Below are 22,542 nucleotides of genomic sequence, written 5' to 3' on the forward strand. Positions count from 1 at the left end.
GTCTTGGAGGATGGACCAACTTACTTGTAGACATGTTGCTCTGTGGCTGCTGAACTGAGTTCTGAACAGTTCTCATAAACACCGCCTGACAGCAGATTCACAAAATAGTCGTGGCATAACAAGCTAAAATGCAAGGACGATCAGCCCAGCCCAAAGAAGACGCAGACGCTACAATATATCATTCCCATCAGGGTCAAATAAGATAGCCCAACTTCAGTGAGTTAGGATCACTTGCAATATACAACTGAAAATATCCTGGTTGTCCACTGTGATCTTACATTGCCTCCAGTCTACTTCAAAAGTGAAGGATGGTCAAGCTCATCACACTTGATGATGCACTTAACAGACCACACATGAACCACGCTTGTGCCAGAGCTGGTATATTTGTTGAGCTAATATTAAGAGACCATGTGTGCTGTGCCAGATATGCAAAGCTTGTCTCTCATCTTTCAGCCTATGAGACACGCTCATTTGTGAGTTGTGTGAGGCCTTTTTAACTCTGAAAATATTCAAAAGAACACTTGTAAGTTTTAAAAAGGATTCATCGTTTCAATCATTTCAAAACAAAAATAGAGATATAACTTTTCAGAACATTAGACATGGAACAACTTTTATATGGGTGTGTCTACGAGCATCAGTGAGGATTGTGGTGGGTGTGAACAGGGAGAAGGGTGTATGATGCAGTGGTTAGTACATCTGATAGACAGGATTATCCGTTGTGGGCTCTATTTTAAGCACCAGTGACAGGGAGACTGACATAGGAAAGCAGAAATATGAGCTGCAGTGTGCAGCACTGAGGCGAACAAATGAGGATTATGCCCGTGGTGTCAATAGAGCTATGGATTCAACAATGAGTATTCCATCTCATGGAATCTAATCTTGCATAGCCAGACTTTTCACTATTGGAAAAGTTTTTCTACACCTTGCATCTGCATAAAAGGACGCAAATGCGCATGTAAACTTCAGCATGCTAGTTTTTTACAGTCTCCTGTATGGTTTGAAAAGGAAACTCTGGATGTGCTCTTCCCTTAACAGTGCGCTGATACACGGGCAACTAAAGCACGGATAATTTACAACATTCTATCACTATCCTATTCTCATTATCGGTGTGTGAATGGGTGAATGTGAGGCAATATGTAAAGCGCTTTGGTGGCCATTGGGTCTGTGAAAGCGCTATATAAGTGCAGTCCATTTCCCATTATAATGCTGAATTTAGCATGTATATTAGTGGTAATAAAATAATTACAATTATTGCTGCACGTTTTTGAACGCGCACAACGAGAAACAAGTTTAAATAAAACGTAGGTTTACTGTTAAAAAAATGAGAACAAAATAACACTACTGTATTATTAATAGCATCAATGATTTTTGCCTATCTCGAAGGAATATGACCGTCTCAAAGAACCCAATGATAGTCAATAATGTCGGACATTGCGTTTAAACTGAAACTGAAGAGTGAATGAACGGTCGGTTAACTGCAGTGTTTTGCTAGCTGGTTGTTGAACTCAACCAAACGCGTCGTCTTATTTGAGATTAATCAGATAGACAACATAAAAGTAATCTTACAGCTTACATCTGCATAAAAAGACGTGAATGCGCACATGAACTTGACGTGCTAGTATGATCTTGTTGTGGATGCGCTCTTCCTTTAACAGGGCGCTGAAAGACTAACACAAGTATACCACAAGTTATAAATGGAGAATAGAGGATATGTTTGTAAACATAAATCCATCTCTGCACTTATGATTGTAAGAACGACAAACAATATGCGTTACAACTACTGCACAAAACTCTGATTTTGAACAGCAAATACTTTAACAAATAATAAAACATACTTAGAGGTTCTGATCTAGAAGCGTCAGATTCAGATTGCCCTAGCAAAATTGGAATTGGAATTATCCCTTTTTTTAGGAATAGTCTTTGTGCACAGTTTTGTTCTCTCCCAGGTTCACAGATCAACTATGATCCCTATACTTGACATCACACATGCTGCAATCATGCTGTGCACACTACGAAATCAATGCTAAAACGATTTATCGCGCAGCCCTAAACTGTACTCTTTTTCCAGATTGTTGTTGTCTTTCTTTACCTGAATGTCATTAGAGAAAAATGCTTAGTGAAACTTAACCTTTATCTCAAATAATTTCTCGTATTTGATAAATATATTGCCATTCAATTCACTGTTTCACTACTGTTTGACCTTCATGGCTGAATACACAAAACTCCCAACATTGACTGATTGAATGTGCCTTAGGGCCCTTTCACACCTACCTTGTTTGGTCCGGACTTTCGGACTTTTCTGTTTGGTCCGAATCAAAATTACAGGTGTGAAACCTCCCTCGGACCACGGTCCGGACCAAACAGATGAAATTTGGTCCGACGAAAAGAGGTAGTCTCGGTCCGGATTAAACTGAACGAAGGTTTGGTTCGTTTCTAGAGTGAAAGCCGTTTCTGTATGGTTCGGACTTTCGGACCTTTTACAGAAAGTTCTGGTGGTTCCCGCATATCCGAAAAACAGAAGGTGGCAGGAAAAATGAGCCGTGTAGCACATGGGGAGAGGAGGAGACAAGGTTTTTAATTGAAGTATGGTCTGATGACATAATAAGAAGTCAACTTGCAGTCTTCTCCTCCTTTCCTGCCGGCGACGATAAAATGTTCGCACAACGAGGACGTTCATTTGGCGCATTTGAACTAGCCTTGTGTATAGTTGGTGCTGCAGGTAATTATGCCATAAAAATAACAATATAGTTGCAACGATATGCGTCTGTTCATTCATGTTGTCAAAGTTACCCGCCGAATTGACAACACGCTGACGTCAGACGCACGTCCATTTACAAAACCAATCAATGTCAATATGCAGCCAACATAGATGATGACGACAGGACGCAAGTATGCCACGTAAAGTTCTTTAGTGCGCTCGCAGAATTGCAGTGTGAAACCAAACCAAAACTTTCTGAAAATATAAAATGTATCAAAACGTGATCTTTGGTTCGGACCTTGGTGTGGACTTTCAGGTGTGAAAACGCCCTTAATCTCAATAAGACTAAAAACACTTTGGACTTCATTAAGTAGAACAGAGACAACTATTTTTTCTACCTTGTTTTTTAAATTAGGTGCATTTTGGTGTGCACGTTGTTTTCTGATGTACTGTACATATTAGTGGAAAATAATTAATTGTACAATGAGATCCAGCAGGAGTAAGAATTCCTCATAGAGCAAGAAAACAATTAGCTGCTAATTAAGAGCGAAACACCCACATGCAAAAGGAAAAAGTAAACATGGAGGAAACATCTTGATCCGTTCAACATTTTTTAGCAGACTAGTAGTTTAGGGTTAGAGTTAGTAGAATAAGTTGACATTTACAAAGTGAATGTTGGGGGACCATTAAAATAAAGCAGAGCTTTCTGTCCATCCATTGACTTTTGCAACTACCACTTTCAAGCCAAAAAAGGTAGTAAAGACATCATTAAAGTAATCCTTGTGACTCCAGTGTAGGGGTGGGAGATATGGCAAAAATATCATATTACGATTTTTTTCAGAAAAATCACGATTCATGATTTTATTACGATTTTTTTCATGTTGGTTTTACTATTTTGCAAGTGACTTAGTAGAATGTCTAAAGTAGACTATCAAAATAAAGTGTAACCTGGTCTATTTCAATGTCTGAACAGCTAATTTCGCCGAAACGCAATAAGTTTGCCATATTTGAGACAAATATGATCAAATCAATGCTCCACTAAAGTTTAGAAAAGACAACTGGCCTGTGGGATTTGTAAGATAATAATTAGAGTCCTGAACTCTCTGGAATCACAAAGCTCTCAAAGAGCCATTTAACAAAAGACATTTCTCAAATTTCTCAAAGAAATGGAAAGTATCGTAGTAACCACAAACTCACATATTCACGCTAAAGACATAAATTGGAGTAAAAGGTGTGCTTTAAAAGACTGAACCATTTTATCCTCAATGGACATATTGCATATTATCAAAACTGAGACCAAGACAAAATAATACTTCATCCTGAATCTTGAAAACTCACAAATACTGATATGTAAGAGAAATACTACAGTAAAGAGAAGATAGCAGTGGGAATGCTCAACAACTGCTCAGGCTTTAAATAACCAAAATCGTCCACTGCTAGTGCTTTAGCAATGTAATGAGGTCTGGTTACATAAAAAGGGGGGCTGTGGGTAAGATCCACAAAACAGACTGTTGTGTTGTCAGAGGGAGGACACTCAATGGCTAACTTTTAAATGGCTACTGAGATATGTTACCAACAACACCAGAAGTTTCTGTGAGAAAGCAAATCCACTGGAGGGGAATTTATATCACACCTGTGTTTACTTCTCACTTTTTAATAATAGCAATAAAATATACAGCACAATTTCTGTTTAAATTACATCATTTTGATGTAGAAATACTATGCAAACATGTTGTTCAGTAAAATGGAATAATGAGCTTTTGAGTCAACAGCAGAGATGACAAAGGGTGAGAGAGGTGGAACACAAAAGCAGGTGACCGGGCAGTTATTTGTTTTCATTTCCTGGTTAACGTTACTCTCTTCTCATGTAGCTGTTAGAATAAAGCTTTTATACCAGCAAGCCAAATAATGCCTTATCAACCTTTTTTGTTCAGGAGTGTTATAGACCAGTAGATCAGATCTGTAATGCAAGTAAAACCAAAAACTTCAGAATTTCCCAAATCAGTATTTGGGATACTAATTTATGCAAGTCCTATACTCTGATTTTATCATCCCTGTGCAGGATGTCCTGCCTTAAACTTCCACTTTATTAAACTCCCAACTCATTTATGGATACTTTCACTCTAAATAGAAACAGTTTACTGAGAGATTTGATGTGTGGCTTACATAAGGTGGTCAAGATAGTTTAAAAGAGAAATTGTTCAAGTAGGCACTATATGAGCCATCATCTGTCCAGATAGATAGATAGATAGATAGATAGATAGATAGATAGATAGATAGATAGATAGATAGATAGATAGATAGATAGATAGATAGATAGATAGATAGATAGATAGATAGATAGAGTCACTTATTGTTACATACATCATTTTGAAGAGGTAGCTATATCATTGAAATCGGTGAAAACATTTTGTAACTTAATATAATACACTCACTCTACAGGTCTGATGGTAGCGTCTCCCAAATTCATCTCTCATAAACTAAATCCGTTTTGTATCAACGCAATTCACTCGTATATCCAGGCGTGGACATTGGTAGCCTATATACCTAAAAAAAACATTCGAGTGTCACCTTTAAAGAAAGAACATGAAAATACACTTTAGCAGAACAAGGATAAAACTATTTTACAAAAAACACAGCTGAGCAGCACTAAGGTGCCACGGTCACAGAATAACTTAACGTTACATTTACAGCAGTCTGGACAAGTGTTTGGTGTACGTTAACGTTACACACTTATAACGAAAACAAATGAAGGTGTTCAAATGTTTCACTTGCCACAACAGAGACTACGAACCAAACACTAACACTAAAAAGTTTAACACAGCTATTGCCATGAAATGTTGCGCGCCAAAGCAAAACGAATATCGCCAACGAAATATATCTATAATATAAAACACTGAAATACTTACGTGGATTCGGCTTCTTCTAGGTGGACAAAAACGGCACAGGAGTTCTGAACTCTATTCTAATCCGTCCAGCGTCCACCAGGCAGCGCCGTTCCCGCGGCTTCTCGAGCCCGCGCTCAACTGTAGCCTGGAATTCTGAGCGCGAGAGCGCGAGAGCGCGCACGAGAGAATTGTATTGATACAGTGAGAGAACAGCGCGCACGAGAAAACAATATTGATACAATGAGACTGTCAATAAATGACTCTCTCTCTCACCACCTAAAAAACGATTCTCTAAAGGACAGTTCGCATTAGAGTGACTGCCAATATGTTGTTTTTTGTCATTACCGATTTTAATTGTCTTTATATAAAACATAAAATCAATTTATTTAATTGTTAGTAGTATTCTTGTAATATCAATGTGTAATTGCTAATGAAAATACGGGATTTGACTATGGTAACCGTTAAGCTGCTGAAACAAAAGCTGCACTTAATATTCAAATAGTGTTTACTCCAAGCGTCCCTAGCGTTTGTTATTCTTTTGCGGTCTCCCTGATTGGCTACTCGACGTTACGCCACGCCCTCTGTCTATTTAAACAGGATTCTCGGATTCGTACAGTAGGTCAAACCATGCCAAAGTCAAACTCGTGAAAAAATACTCTCATCTCATACCGACGTTAATCTATGTGTAGGAAGCATTACAGTTTTTTCTATAACGGAGTTTGAAAAAAATATTATATTACAAATGAAAGGACAGCATCATTGTCTGCTGATTTAATCACCACTGCAATTAATCACCACTGACCATTTTACAACTTTCTTCCTAGAATGACAGATCCTGTTGCGCCGTAACCCTAAGAGGGCGTTGTGACACTAAAATATGTGTAGTTGTAAAAGTTAAAAGAAGATACTTAAAATACTGGAAATCAATGTGCAATTTTACATAGAGTTGAGTAAAAGCTAATTCAAGCTTTAATAGTAGGCTACAATATTTTTTAAACACATATGTAATAAAGTGTGTAAATATGCGTGTGCTAATTATATAGGCTATAATCATGTGGCCTATTGCACTTACTTCTAAATTTCAAATGAATGAATTTAATGAGACAGACAGCCGTGTGATCTTTTTTAATGCCATTCATATACATAGTTTAGTTTTTGGTGAGATGAAGTCCCGCCTGTAGGGAGGTCCAGGAAATGGCACCTCCTGTGCTTTGTAAAGCTTTTTGACAGACAGGATCACACAAATTTCACATATTCAGCTGTCATTACCAAGAAACATGACAGAGAACAGCGGGACTGGGGCTGGTAGGTCATACAGTCTTTTTAGTTGTGTAATTAATGCTGCATAAGTTTTATAATAAGTTCATAATAAGTTTTTTTTTATGATTAGGGCAGATTTATTATTAATATTATTATTATTGTGATTTTTGTTACAGCATTCATTGAAATTGTATTCATTATTTGTAAAAAGTTAACCATTAAAAAAATTATAACAGCATGATCATGACATGTATTTAAACATTAAAAAGTATAACATTTCAACATCTAGAGTAGACACTTTACAACGTCTACTCGTCTACAAAGCCGTCAGTTTACAACGCATGATGCTGAACACGATCATGCTATGACCAGTAGATGGCATGAAAACACAAACTAAAATGCAAGTCTGTTACAAGTTCCTGCTTGTGGTGTCATTTTATTTTGTCTACCTTCAATAAAGAAATGTTGAACCAATGTTAAGATTTCAGAATATATTATAAGCATATTATACTTTATTATAATTAAATTATATGACTTATCATTGTGTTCTTTGTGTGCCCTCCAAGCTGAAGTGACAGAGAGCTATGCTGACTACTATAACCATGAAGAGACTCCTGGAACCCCATGCAACAATGGCAACACAAAGGCCTTCAGTGAGGTTTTTCTTCCCACCCTGTACAGCATAGTTTTCATTGTTGGCTTCATCGGAAATGGCCTGGTAGTGTGGGTGCTGATCAGATACCGTCAGAAATCCAATATGACAGACGTGTGCCTCTTCAACCTAGCCCTGTCTGACCTGCTCTTTCTTGTGTCGCTCCCTTTTTGGGCTCACAGCGCCATAGATGAGTGGATTTTCGGCAAATTCATGTGTCATACCATAACAGGTTTCTTCATGATCGGCCTCTATGGCAGCATCTTCTTCATGGTCCTAATGACATTGGATCGCTATGTCGTCATCGTCCATGCCCACAGTCTCTTTTCCAGAAATCGGTCTGCAAAAATGGGTTTGATCCTGGCCTCATTTGTATGGATGCTCAGTCTGTTTGCATCCCTCCCTAATATTATTTTTGCCAAAGAGAAAAATGATCCAGGCATCAAAGCATCCTGTGGAACCGATTTTCCTGAAGGTACAGCCTGGATGTCATTTACTTACCTTCAGATGAACCTCCTGAGCTTGATTATCCCCGTGATTATTATGAGCTTTTGCTATTCCCGGATCATCCCCACTCTACTCAGCATAAAATCACAAAAAAGACACAAAGTCATCAGACTCATCCTGGCTGTGGTGGCAGTTTATTTCCTCTTCTGGACTCCATACAACATTGTCATGTTTCTCATGTTCCTCCAGAGGAAAGGCAACTTTCTTTCTTGCGACTGGCATACTAATTTGAGCCTTGCCATGCAGTGGGTGGAAACTATCGCCTTAAGCCACTGTTGCCTCAACCCTATTATCTACGCCTTTGCTGGACAGAAGTTCAGAAGAGCAGTCCTTAAAGTCCTAAAAGATCAGTTTCCATTTTGCTTCAGCCATTGCACAAATTTGTCTCGACAGTTATCGGAACGCAGAAGCTCAGTCTTCTCCAGATCTTCTGAGTATTCCTCGACACAAATTGCATAGAGCAAACATGTTCCTCCAGAGAGTTGTTTTCATTCCGAGTAGCTTATATTTTTACCATCCTTAAGTTCCCCTTTTTATTGAATGTATCGAGTTTATCTTAAAAGTTGTCTTTGTTCTGTTTTTTGACACTTTTGTTTGACAATATGTTAAGTATGAGAATGCAGAACTTGACGCTGTTGCTAAGATGTTCTTCCCTGTGCATGTATATTGCTTATATTTTAGATTTGCAAATGATACAGAAAATGGTTTTGATATGAATGATTTCATCAGAAATTTTAAATAAACCCAGTGTTTGTATTTGCATCAGGGGCTAAAAATGCTTTATTTTGCAGTTATGACGTTTTGAAATCTTTCTTGAAATACATTTAGAATAGCATGTATTTTATGTTTTGCTTTTAGTTTTTTAGTTTTTTAGTGCTAAGTGGTTTTTAATAAAGGATTTTTAATCAACGCATTGTCCTGATTGTACTATAATAAAGTATTATGCAGAGGGGAAAAAAACTTTCACAGTTTACCCTAAACAAAATCACTCTATATTTTTTATAGAAGATACCAAACTTATGAGGTTGAATTCCCTAAAATACTTAAGATGGGAATTATGACGTGTCATATTATGGGGGGGAGTGGGGGTTGGGGTTTGGGGTAACAGTCTGTCCGTCACAGAGAGGAAGTCTGACGCATAGCTGTAAACCACATCTGCGTAAGTGTTTATCTTTCTATGAAACACGTGTAGGCACAATGTGCGTCCCAATTCACACTTATGCATTATTCTAAGCTATTAGGGTGGGAAAGAAGTGTGAATGTAATACACTTTATGCACTTGCAGTTGCAGCTTTATTTATGTACAGCAGAAAGAGAGGGGCTATTCAGTGCTGGATGACAAAATACATAAATCTCTTAAACAAGACGGGGGAGAACATATAGTGCATAGTGTATGGGACACAACTACTGTTTTAAGTATGTTAAGTTTGTGGCCATTTGTTTAATAATACTCCCACTTTCTAAGACTTCTCTTTTTAAACTGCTTGCTGTGTTGTCCTCTAAAAAAAAACATAAAAAAAACAACAATTTTCAATATTCATATAGGTTTCATCAAAGGAAAGTGTTTGAGGTTAGTCATTCATTTTAGATACATAAATGGGAGTTTGGTTGTATTGTGATAAACAATGTGGGCAACCACTTGGGGGATATTATTGTGGCAAGGTGCATTACAAGCTCTGTTTGCTGCTTGATTCTGAATAAGATGAAAGGTTTCTTCCACTGCTAGATCAGTGCAGATCAACCACTAGATGAGGTTCCAACATCCTCTATCACAACATGTGCTCTGTTTCAAAGAAAGGCAGAAAATGTTCAAACAAGTGAAGAATAATAAGACTTCTCAAAATGTTATTAAAAGAACAGAAATGAGACAATTAATATGGTACACAAATGATTACCCATAATAATAACAAGAACATGCATTTCTGCACTTATACTTCATCCATCTTATTTTTACCACAAGAGCCGACATGGCCATTTTTAACTTGAATGTGCGAGCTTCTGGGCGGAGCTTATTTTCTCTTCTTTTAAAAAAAATGTGTACATAAACAGTGTGTTATGCTATGTTATACAAACAGTTTTGTAGCACAAACAGTTTACTGTGTACTGCACAGTTTTATTCTTCTAGTTATTAACCTATAAGGACTAATGAATTATCTTTCAGGTTGAAATGTAAAGGGGAGTGAAAAAACATAGGTCTTAAAGGGATAGTTTACCTCTGAAAATAATAGCATTGACTCACTTTCATTTCATTCCAAACCTGCATGACATTCTCTATTCTGTGGAACAAAAGAAGATAAAAGTAGAAAAAAGGTTTTGACTGTTTATGTCCTCTCAGTCGTTAGTACTGTCGCCTGAAGGCAGGCAGGCAGAGGCGGACCGAGTACAGAGCTTTGTTACTTGAGTAAAAGTACAGATACCCCTTGCTAAATTTTACTCAAGTACAAGTAAAAGTACTACATTCAGATGTCTACTTAAGTAAAAGTACTAAAGTACTTGTTTTTAAAAGTACTTGAGTATCAAGAGTACAAGAGTAGATTTTCTAAATATTGCATTACTAATCTACTGCCACAGTGCTTACATTTATGCACAGAAACGTCCTACATGGAGTTATGAAAAATGTTAATGTTAATACCTTGGAGAATGTAAAAGGAATTGAAAGTAAAATCTAGTCATTTTCATCTTTTTATCATGTTGCTTTATTTAATTTAATTAAATTTTGGGGGGGTCCCATCTTTAAATGCGGGGACAACACACACACACACACACACCACATGTAAGGGTGGCGCTGCCAATAAAGCACCTAAAAGCTGTCACAAAGAACCGGCAAAAGGAATGATTATGAATATGTAAAATATAGCAAGGAGATATTTTAATTGTTTATTAATAAACACTTGTTAATAAACAAGTGTTTTCTTTGTCAGTGTTGGCTAGATGAAGTTGACGATGCTGACTCGCGATCTTCAGTAGTGAACGCGCCAGAGAGAAATGCACATTTCATACGGATTACATAAGCAGAGAACAGTCTGTAGTCTGTTTTCTTTCGTTTTGAATTTTTCTGTTTAAAAGTAGACATGTCTGTGAGAGGCAAGTAGGCTACCTTATACACTGAGTTTCGGTTCATTTATTAGACGAGATCCAGTTCACGTGCCGGCGCCTCCGTTTCTTATCTATCGTCTGCTTTTTACTTCTTATTTATTAAACCCAGGCAATTGGTTGATGAAACATTGATTAAAATTAAGATACAATTAATGCAAAACGAAATTCAGGTTAAAGAAAGGTTTTGTGTTTTCTGTTTGATGTCTCTGTGAAAGTTTTAAAGCATTTTTTATGCCGCTTTCAGAGCGCTCACGTCCGTAACGGAGAACACGTCCATAACATTGTTTTTTCCTCATAAATGCAAACCCGAAAAATAAAATAAAACAAAATTAGCGCCAACCCTTCTTCATTCGCTGGGTAGTAGCCTACTTTGGTTTGCGCAGTGTAATTCACATAATCAGTAAAAATATATTTTGCCTCCTAAAGTTTTTTTTTTAAGAAATCAGAAATCCATCGTGGCTACGCCACTGCCACATTTGAACCTGACTGTGTTAAACACACCACATACTCAAGAACATCAAATCAAATGCTTGGCTTACATTAATGTGTAATATAAAATCTGACCATGGAGTTGACTTTGGCGGAAAGCTGAAAGTGATTGCTGATAGGCTGTCCCAATCAGTGGCGCCTGCACAATCCAATCACGTTTGAGAGGGAAACAACAAATTGAGGGTTTCCGAGATTTTTCTTTTTTTTTTTACTTTTTTTTTTTTTTACTCGGGTACTCACGGTTATGGATAGAAATGTATTGGAGTAAAGAGTACAATATTTGCCTCTCAAATGTACTTGAGTAAAGTCATGAGTACTCCCCAAAAATGATACTCGAGTAAAGTACAGATCCCTCAAAATTGTACTTAAGTACTGTACTCAAGTAAATGTACTCCGTTACTGTCCGGCTCTGCAGGCAGGTCCCTGGATTGAGTCCAGGCTGAGCCAGGAGGCCTTTCTGTGTGTTGTTTGCATGTTCTCTCTGTATCTGCGTGGGTTTCCACTCTGAACAGGGAGCCCACAATGCAACGCGAACAGGGTCCCCAGGCAGTGCCTAAAAGGGGCGGGCTCTCACTGCTATTTGAATGGGAGGCCTCGACCAGCGCTTTGCAGGGGCTTGAGTGTGCGTGGCCCATGGACAGGGAACTCAGGCAGTGTTTGAATTGGGGAGCTGGCAGTTATCATAGTGATATGGTTTGATTGGCTGAGTATACGTTGGATTTGGGACCATGTTTGGACCTCTAGAAGACTTCTGACGACCAGCGACCGAGTGCTGGTTTTGAAAGCAGAATCTTGTAACTGGATGGTTGGAGTCATCGACGAACAGCAGGTCGAGGTATTTATGCTGCCTTCACATGCCGTCACAACATAATGGTGACAATCATCAAACATGCACATTTTTGAACTGCTCCCTGTTTTTTTTACAAACTTCTGCCCTCACCTGTGTTCGTGAGGTTCAAGCGGCCATGGGCTTACATTTCATCACACAGTAGAGGGGGACAATAAATAAGCTGTATTTCTCAAGAGCAATTTTTGAAGGGGACACTAATTTTACAGCTAAAATTGTACTTGTAGCTTACACAAAGGGATAGTTTTGTATCCTCCAAAGTATTTTAGATTTTGTCTGGGACAGACAAGCCCACTGATCTGCCATTTAACATTATATTGAGCAAATCCCAACACAACGGTAGATCTACAATATTAGCCTAAAATCAGTTCACACATAGGCTTATTGCTTTGTTAGTTGTAGTGGGTGACTAACTATTAAACAAGCAAGGTTATAATCGCTGACATAGCGGACTCATGGAAAAATAGATTGGATATCCTTTTTTTGTCATGACTAATTTATTAATGACACAGCATCATCTGTATTAAAGAGAAAATAATCACTTCATCCAATGATTAAAGTGAATAAGATAGCCTTGACAGACGACTTACTGGAGTTCCACAACTACTGAAGAACTTGTTCTCTCCCACCGGACTTGTGCGTAGGTGGGGGGACTCAGTGTTTCTGAACTTAAATCGTTTGTATTGTTTCACTACATACAGAATTATTTTAAGTACATATCATATTATTTACAATACACAGCATGTTTTTTTATATATTTTAGGGGGGACAACCCTCACCCCGTGATTTCCGCCTATGCAAGTGACTCACTTTTCTAATCCCTGTGAGCCCTCTGCCTGTGTTCACTGGTTTAACACTACCAGATAGTAAGTTTAACCACACCATAATGACAAGCGTCCTCGCTTCAACAATGAAACTCATATTCTCACACCTCTGGCAAGAGATGTGACTTACTCTCAATGCAGTGAATCTCATATGCCCCTTAGATATAACTTTGCTCTCAGTTACGCTGATGGTATGCAAATCTATTTTACTGCACAGCACAATCTGTTTTTCATCCCCCTTCCTTAACATCTTGCTAACACAGTGTCAGCGTTGGTTGCAGCAGAGATGAAACAGGATCTAAGTACAGCAGTATTTATTTAGAAATGAACTCAAATCTCCACAAAACAGACTCTCATGAACAAGTTCAGGACCAGAAAAACCAACATAACACAATGTATAACCATAGCTTATAACTGGCCATGAATAGAAGGACACACAGGGCTTAAGTACACTGCAAACAGAGGAACTAATGAGACTAATTACCTAGACACACCTGAATTCAAACTCTAATCAAATCAGACATCATAGTGACAAATTGATAGGGGACCGAACTAATTAACAGAACAAGAAAACCAACAAACAGACATGAACCCAATCAAAATGTGACAACATGATCTTAAAGTAAAAGTATGGATGGCTCAAAATTTCTTAAAATTGAATACTGGAAAAAAAGAAATCCTGTTAGTAGGCCCTAAATCCTTTGTCTCCTCCAAACTTGACTTCCCCATTAACATCGACAGCGTTTTAGTTCATCCGTCCCCTATTATACGCAATCTTGGTGAAAAATCATAAAGAATATCAGTCACAGCAGCAATCGTTCTCCTCTCCGCCATGTTTAAAATGTAGGCCTATGGCCCGACCAACTCTGTAACCTGGGTATTAAAATTATCCTGAACCTCCCAGTCATGACTCTCCCAATTTTTAACTAGGAAACTCGTATTTACGATAATTTTGATAGCATGTGAAGGCAGCATTAACCTGGGAGATTCTGTATTGCAGGTGAGATAAAATGGAATGATAAAATGGAATGATATAGTCCATTACATACCACACCCACAGTAGGCTTCCCACAAGACAATGTCAACAAACACACGTGCTCAATATCTTTACACACAAACACTGCATGCAGGATCTCACTGCAATCGAAATCAAACCCACACAAATTACAAAGGAGCCATACTATCCATCAACCCACTTTACATTTCCCCATCTGACAGCTACCCCCCCACTTCAACATAAGTCGTCCCGACTATGTCACCGCTTGGTTCCTCAATGGCCGGGTGCCCTGTGTAGATCGCTGGGAGCGACGTGGCCCTATGGACTGTTCTGCAGGGGCTTCTGGTGGTGGACATTCCATCTCTATTGGACCATCACGTTCCTGTGAGGCTGTACTGGGCCTCTCTTGAGAGTCAGGGTCGCCGCTGGTGGCCTCCATATCCTCTAGTTGAGGTGATTCCAAGTGTGGTGGAGGGTCTGGAACAGGTGCCTCGGGTACTGGTGGGGGCAGAGTGCTCCAGAACACCAGGGGTCTGTATCCACGGTTGTTGCCATCCCCCCTGTGGCCAGGAAATACCTTCCTCCTGGGTGGATCGTGCCTGTTCATTGGCTGGCAGCTGTGGAAAAGACACTGGACACACTCGCAAGTTATTCCTATGAGCAGTACGAATAGGACCTTCCTCACCTTCTGGACGAATCAGGTATACTGGTCGGCCCGGGCGCAGTTGGGAAACTACCACAAAGGTTGTCGGTCGCCATCGAGGTGCCAACTTTCTGTGGGCTCGCCGACGGAAGTGCCTAAGGAGGACACGCTCCCCAACCAGGAGGTCCAATGCCTTGGCTCTCTGATCCCGACGGGCCTTATCACTTTGCTGCCTCTGCCAGGTATGTTGTTAGACTACTTTGCATGCCTGGTTAAGTACCTGATGGTGGGACTGGACCCACCCGTTGAGGGTCTGTCGCTTGGTCACGGGCCCAGCCTCGTGGATCCAATCTTCTGGGAGCCTTGCATGTCTTCCAAACACAACATAGTAAGGAGTGAGGCCAGTGTTGCCATGTGGGGTATTATTGTACGCCTGAAGAAGGGCAGGTAATCTCGTTGGCCACTGGGACTGTGCCTCATCTGTTAAGGTTCCTAGCAGCTTCAGGAGTGTCTGGTTAAATCTCTCACAGGCTCCGTTTCCCTGCGGGTGGTATGCCGTGGTACGCTTCGTCCGGCATCCATACAAGAGACAGAGCTGCTGAAATAGATCTGAGGTAAAGGCCGCCCCACGGTCCGAGAGAATGCGCTCCGGGCTCCTGTATACCTGGAACAGGTTCTTCCATACTGCCTTGGCAGTGGTGGCGGCGGTCTGATCCCTGGTGGGCACTGCAAGGGCATATTTCGAGAACAAATCGGTCATTTCCAGAATATAGGGATATGCGTCTCCTGGACGACCCAATGACAAAAAGTCAATGCCCACCATCTGAAACGGATATGAAGTCTCTATGGGCACCAAGGGTGCTCTTACCTCGGGGCCTGCTTTTTACACTACACACCTAGGACAATCAGCAGCCCATCCAGTCGAGTCCCGTCTCATCGCATACCAGAAGAAGCGCTTCTTCAGCAGGGAGAGTGTTCTCTCCGCACTAGGATGGCCACCTTCTATATGGTATTCCTGCCACAGAGTTTTCGTATGAGCACTGGGAACCAGAATTTGGCACAGATTCTGGCACAGATATGGGTGAACAGGATTCACCCATATGCCCCTCTGTTCTGGTTACTCTCCGCAGGGCATCCTGGCCTACTTTAATCTGGTCCCACTCACGCAAGAACTGCTGGAGTCCCACACTCAGTCCAACCTGTTCTTCTACAGGAGGGGGTTGGCCCTGTTGTTTCCAGGAGAGCAACTGACTTACGTCGGGGTCTTCACGTTGTCGTGTGTACCACACGGGTTGCTCCGTAGAATACTCCCCTTCAGTGGACTTTGCTCCAACCAGCCGGGTCATGACCTCTTGTTGTTCCCCGGGAAGTCTAGATAGGACGTCAGTGTTAAGGTTAGCAGTCCCCGGACGGTATCTGATTGTATACTTGAAGTTGGCTAGCTGGGCTGCCCACCGTTGTTCTACCGCTCCAAGCTTCGCTGTCTCCAAGTGCACGAGTGGATTGTTGTCAGTAAAGACTTCTACCTCCATTCCCCATAGATAGTCTTTGAACTTGTCAGTCATTGCCCACTTAAGGGCCAGCAGTTCCAAATTGAACAAGCTGTAGTTCTGGTCGTTCCTTTCAGTGGGATGGAGACTTCAACTGGCATAGGCAATGACGCGTTCTTTTCCATCCTGCACCTGGGCCAGCACTGCACCCAGACCCTCAAGGCTTGCATCGGTGTACAAACGGAAAGGCAGATTAAAATCGGCATAAGCTAAAATGGGAGGACTCACCAGAGCTTCCTTCAGCTGTTGGAATGCCTGTTCGCACTCTGTTGTCCAATGGATAGGTGCAGTCTTGTGGGTGGTTGCCATGTCTTGTAACAGGCCATGGAGAGGAGCAGCAATCTTTGCGAACGCAGGAATATACCGAGGGTAATATCCCACAAGTCCAAGGAAGGACCGTTCCTGGCGGACATTCTGCGGGGCAGTCCAGACCTGGATGACTACAGTCTTCTCAGGGTCGGTGGCTACCCCTTCTGAGCTTACTATATGTCCCAAATAGGTCACTTGTTTCTTGAATAATTGAGCCGCTCAAACACTTTGTCCAAGTCCTGGAGGTGCTGGTCAAAGCTTGATGAATACACAATGACATCGTCGAGGTATATTAGTAGTGATTCGTTCAGAAATTCGCCAAGATAGCGCTGCATGAGTCTTTGGAACGTTACTGGTGCGTTACAAAGCCCAAAGGGCATACGCTCAAACTCATATAGCCCTAGGGGGGTGGTGAAGGCAGTCTTCTCCCTGTCCCGCTCGTCCACCTCGACTTGCCAATAACCACTGGCCAGGTCCAATGTTGAGTACCATTGGGCACCTTTGAGACTGGTCAGAGACTCCTCGATGTGGGGGAGGGGGTAGGCATCTTTATGCGTGGCAGAGTTCAGCCTCCGGTAGTCTTTACAGAATCACCAAGACCCATCCTTCTTCTTTACGAGTACGATTGGTGCAGCCCACGGGCTAGAACTCTCCCTGATGACCCCACCATCCAGCATGTTCCTCAGCAAGCTCTTTAGTTCAGGATACAGTGAGGGTGGAACTGGTCTGTATCGCTCATGACTAGGAGGGGCAGCCCCGGTGTGAATCTGGTGTTTCACGATATTGGTGTGGCCAAAGTCCTCATCATGCTCCGCAAAGATGGAACGCCATTTCATCAACAACTCCTGCAGGTGTTGGCGCTGTTCCTGGTTCAATGCACCACCCTCTTGTTCCAAGCCAGATGGTAAGGTGGAGGGACTGGCACAGACAGTGCTGACCCCAACTTTGACCACTCCAGGACTGCCCGGTGTCAGTATAAGCTCCCTTTGCCCAAAAATGTGTTCAGGTGGCAGTGGGGTAACTTTTGCAAGTGGCCGACGCTGGGGGACCTCTCCTGGGAACTTAGTTGGATTGCAGAGCCTCAAAGGCAGGTGGCCATCAAGTACTACAGCAATAGTGAGTGCTGTACGCCAACTTGACTCCTCATCTGCCAACGGTTCAATCAGCACTGTGCAGTTGTCTCTAGGCACTTCATCACTCGTTCGACACCACAGCACCATCTCTGTCTGAGGAGGAATAACAACAGAAGGCTGCTTAGTTAGCTTCGCCACCCCATGTCCCAATGCTGTTGGCCCCTTCTGCTGTATTCGTTGGCATACTGCAAAGGCCTTCTCCCATAAGTTATCTTCAGTTGGCGCCACAGCAGCCCGGAAAGCCACCACCCCTGGATGGATACCCTGCATGAGTTCCTTCCAGCATTCGGTTGTCACATTCATTCCCAGGACTGCCCTGTCACTGCCCAAGCACTGGTCTTCGACAATTATCACACCCTTGTTGGGAATACATACCCCTCCTACCTTAAAGTCCATCATGGCGTAGCCTATGTAGGGGATTTGTAGTCCATTGGCTGCCTTCAGTGTCAACAAGTTGGATTCATCTATCGTATTAAGGACGGTCTCCTGGAGTTGGCATCTAAACAGGGTCTCGCTGAAGAGAGTTACTTGAGAACCTGTATCTAAAAGACATCTAATTTGTTTACCATTTACTTCTACTTCTACTCCAGGGCACGTACCTATTAAGGCAGGTTTCGACAATGGGCCACCCTCGGTTGCATTCACCCCCACCACTCCTTCCCCTGTGACGGGGGTCACTAAAAACCCTTTGGCTGTCCTCGTCTTGGGCAGTATCTTTGTATGTGACCTGCTTCGCCACAATCCAGACAGATTGGCCGGCCATGTACGTCCCACTGATAATTCATGGTGAATGGAGGTGGACGTTGACGTCGCACTGGAAGAGGAGCCTGCCGGGTCCCAGGAATGGCTGATTGGCTAGCTACCGGCGCCACATAGGGAGATTGATTCCACAGTTCTTCTACCAATTTGCTACTAATACAGTCTTTAACTGTGATGCCAGCTCGTCCCGCAGCTCGGACTTCAAGCACTCTCGGAGGTCATCCAGGTCGGACTTACGTCCACCCCTTACATCGGAAGAAACTATCTGGGTACGAATAGCATGAGCCTCTACTTCAGCAGGGGGGCTGTCTAACTCCCTTTCCAATACACGAGCTTCTTTCAGGACAGCCTGGAACGTCAGCCTCTCATCTCTTCGCAAAAGTCGCTGTAGCTCCTGTCGTACTGGTCCTGTCCGAAGGCCCAGCACCACTACTACTACTATGGCCGTTCATGTCGAGTACGACAAACTGCTTCCCGTTTTGAGCGTCTCTCTTTCAGAAATGACTTGTAGGCCTCCTGAGAGTCCCTGCGGCCGTTGTTAATTGCTGTGCGCCATTTGGTTCTGTCATTTGCAATTGCCTCCCAGTTGTCCAGGTTGATGGAGAAAGCCTGAAGATCCCTCTTAATGACGTCTTTAAAACGTAGATGGGGGCGACCATGTTTGCGGGGGGCATTTGCCAGCTCGCCATAAAGAAAGATTTTTGGAAGGCGAGTGTCATTCATTCGATATATATGCCCAGTCCAACGGAGGTGGCGTTCACGAAGGATGGTGTACAGGTCACTGGAACCAGTTCTCTCAAGTATGACAGAGTTTGGCACATGATCCTGCCAGCATACACCCAGTATGGAACGAAGGCAGCGAAAATGGAAGGCGTTGAGGCGATGTTCGTGCCTCCTGTATGTTGTCCATATCTCACTTGCATATAGTAAGGTGCTCAATACACATGCATGGTACACACGGACTTTGAGGAGCATTGAGAGGTTCTTGTTGTGCCAGACACGCTTGCTCAATTTTCCAAACATTGATGATGCCTTCCCAATGCGCATATCAAGCTCTGCGTCAAGGTTGTTGTTGTTTGATACGGTGGAACCCAGGTAGGTGAATTTGTCTACCACAGATAGACATGTGTTGTTAATGTATACTGTAGGGTTTAGGGTTGCAGGTTGGGCAAGAATAACTGTCTTTTTGAGACTAATCTGCAAACCAAACTCTAGACATGCAGCAGCAAAAGATGAGCAGAGTAGTTGTAGATCTGCCTCTGAGTGGGCAACAAAGGCAGCATCATCAGCATAAAGCAGCTCACGTACCAGAATATGGCGCACTTTAGTCTTCGCCCGCAGTCTGGCCAGATTGAACAGCTTTTCTGAGCTGCGGGTATGTAGAAGGATACCCGAGTCATCAGGGAAGGCACGGCGTAGTAGGGCAGAGAAGAATATTCCGAAGAGGGTAGGAGCAAGGACACATCCCTGCTTTACCCCACACCTTATCTGGAACTCGTCAGAGCGAGTGCCTTCAGACTGTACAGTTGCCTTCATGCCCTCATGAAACTCAGTGATCACCTTCAGTAACTTTGGAGGGCAGCCAAGTCTTTGTAAAATGAGGAAAAGTCCAGATCGACTAACGTAGTCAAAGGCCTTGGTCAAGTCTACAAACACCAAGAACAGAGGTTTATGCTGTTCTATACACTTTTCCTGTAGTTGACGGACACAGAAAACCATGTCTGCTATGGAGCGGCCAGCACGAAACCCACACTGGGTTTCAGGGAGGATACGGTCAGCTAGGATTTGTAGACGTGGTAGAATAGTGCGAGCAAATATCTTGCCAGCAAGACTGAGCAGAGATATTCCTCTGAAGTTGTTACAGTCTGTCGCGTAATAGGGCATCTTCGTCCGTGGCGGCATTCCGTTCGGTGGCGCGCCACCTAGTATAGCATTCTCGTAGCCTCAAGCCAAATAGACTGACACCCTCATCTGGACCCTGGTGACATTTATAGAACTCTGCACGTCGCTGAGCATGGCTAGCTGTATCCCCAAAAATTCTTCCTAGGGCCTCTATGACCTTCTCACCGTCGGCACGGTCCGCATCCGGTAGGAGGGCTGCTTAAAAAGATTAACTGAAAAGGCTTTAAAGTCAGTTCACGTTTAATGAACTAATGAACTTTAGGTATGCCATTTAAGCATACCCATACCGCACTGTTGCTAAACGGGATGTGAATGTATGTCAGGTTACCTGTATGTTGGGACGGGGGCGTCAGCCTAGAATTACAAGTGCAAAAATGTGCACTATAGCACGAATCTATCTGTTTTCAAAGACAGATCGTGGAGATCTAATGGATCGCATATCCGTAGTTGGAACTGAACTCTGCAGGTAGGTATCTTTTTCAGAAACTTGATTGGGCACTCACTATCTGGGCACCTGCAATTCTGTTTTAAATGTCTGTGTGGTTTGAGACCTGTGGGGTCTGATATTCTTTTATTTTGTATTCATGCCCTGCATCCCAATATCCATATCCATCCTAAATATTATGTGAGTTTAGAATAAGTGTGTCCCAGTTTATAAAGTTTATCTAATATGTTAAGTTTAGAAAAATGTTTATTTAATGTTATCCGTGTTATATTTCATTTGCAATATCAATGTGGACTTTTATAAAGATCCGTTTGGCCAATAACTTTTAAATGCATCATTATGCATTAATATGAGGAGAGTGTTCGCATGAAAGACCTGCGACTACAGATCATCGTTTTACTGCATTTCTCTCTGATACAGAAGGAAATTTTATTAAATTAAATTAAATGTGGAGGATTTTAACTGTGACAAGATGATTGACAGGCCAGTTTTCTGTGACAGGATGCGACAGAGAGCAACTGTTAAAGATGCAATTGCATATGACTTGACAGTATGTCCCAAGCTTGTGTACTCTTTTGCTACACACTCAAAAGTATCTACTTTTTCTTCACAAAAAGTGTACATATTTTTAGGGTGTACTGTAGTATAAGTAGGCGAATTAACAGCAATGGTTCCAGTCCAAAATCGTCATGCCCTTCACTCGCTAACTTCCCTCCATCTCGTTCACTCGTATGTACGTCATTGCTTACGCTGCACGAGTGCCCACTACTGCCGGAAACTGCAATGGGCTGAATTGGAACGTCCTAAGCCCTTGATCACTTGGAATCAGCTATAGAGTTGATTTATTATTTAATTTTTGTTTTCCCTTTAAGAATTTGTTTAATGCAGCATCCACATGTATATAGGTGTGTTTGGGTTGTTTTAAATAAATAAAAAAAATAATATATATATATTATAGAGTTGTTTGTGGTGGTGGTGATTAGACGAGATCTGCGGTGACGTCACAATCGTGTTGCATTGTGGTATATGGAGCTGCCTGAAGTGTACATGCAGCCATACACAGCCATGCTGTGTTTTCAGCAGCCATATCACCCTGTAGCCCAAGACTGGTTGCCCACTGAAGCTAAGCAGGGCTGAGCCTGGTTAGTACCTGGATGGGAGACCTCCTGAGAACACCAGGTTGCTGCTGGAAGAGGTGTTGGTGAGGCCAGCAGGGGGCGCTCACCCTGTGGTCTGTGTGGGTCCTAACACCCCGTAAAGTGACGGGGACACTATACTGTCAAAGAGCACCGTCCTTCGGATGAGATGTTAAACCGAGGTCCTGACTCTCTGTGGTCATTAAAAATCCCAGAATGTCCTTTGAAAAAGAGTAGGGATGTAACCCCGGCATCCTGGCCAAATTTGCCCCTTGGCCTCTTTTCATCATGGCCTCCAAATCATGTCCATATACTGATTGGCTTCATCACTGTCTCCTCTCCACCAGTAAGCTGGTGTGTGGTGGGCGTTCTGGCGCAATATGGCTGCCGTCACATCATCCAGGTTG

The 22,542-nt window shown here is 42.1% G+C and overlaps 2 protein-coding genes and 1 pseudogene across 7 annotated transcripts in view; 2 read left to right on the forward strand and 1 right to left on the reverse strand.

Annotated features, from left to right (window-relative positions):
- The window catches only part of cobl (cordon-bleu WH2 repeat protein), a 166,456-nt gene extending 160,742 nt beyond the window's left edge, over window positions 1–5,714 (reverse strand). For 4 of the 6 annotated variants that reach the window (XM_056257511.1, XM_056257495.1, XM_056257503.1 and 1 more), the window contains exons 1-2: window positions 5,608–5,713; window positions 5,134–5,245 (exon numbers count right to left, since the gene is read on the reverse strand). In XM_056257511.1, coding sequence (XP_056113486.1) covers window positions 5,134–5,168 — 35 coding nt within the window. In that variant the 5' untranslated portion in view covers window positions 5,169–5,245; window positions 5,608–5,713. Of the gene's footprint in view, window positions 1–5,133; window positions 5,246–5,607 lie in introns of all 6 variants that reach the window. The other 2 variants (XM_056257468.1, XM_056257486.1) reach the window with 2 other exon arrangements.
- A 1,104-nt stretch (window positions 5,715–6,818) lies between these two features.
- On the forward strand, window positions 6,819–8,767 carry ccr2 (chemokine (C-C motif) receptor 2). The gene is made up of 2 exons (XM_056258451.1): window positions 6,819–6,891; window positions 7,413–8,767. Exons 1-2 carry the CDS (start codon window positions 6,864–6,866, stop codon window positions 8,462–8,464), a joined length of 1,080 nt encoding a protein of 359 aa, XP_056114426.1. The 5' UTR covers window positions 6,819–6,863; the 3' UTR covers window positions 8,465–8,767.
- A 13,307-nt stretch (window positions 8,768–22,074) lies between these two features.
- Window positions 22,075–22,191, forward strand: LOC130091101 (5S ribosomal RNA; annotated as a pseudogene).
- Window positions 22,192–22,542: the final 351 nt, after the last annotated feature.

The sequence above is a fragment of the Rhinichthys klamathensis genome, unplaced genomic scaffold (genome assembly GCF_029890125.1).
Source record: "Rhinichthys klamathensis goyatoka isolate OS25496 unplaced genomic scaffold, OSU_Roscu_1.1 h1tg000006l_1, whole genome shotgun sequence".
Lineage (NCBI taxonomy): Eukaryota > Metazoa > Chordata > Actinopteri > Cypriniformes > Leuciscidae > Rhinichthys > Rhinichthys klamathensis.

Bases quoted from the DNA above. Each gene is read 5' to 3' on its own strand.
- ccr2 (XM_056258451.1), top strand. From the start codon at position 6,864: ATGACAGAGAACAGCGGGACTGGGGCTG. The intron at 6,892-7,412 runs GTAGGTCATACA...GTGCCCTCCAAG, and splicing joins GAACAGCGGGACTGGGGCTG to CTGAAGTGACAGAGAGCTAT.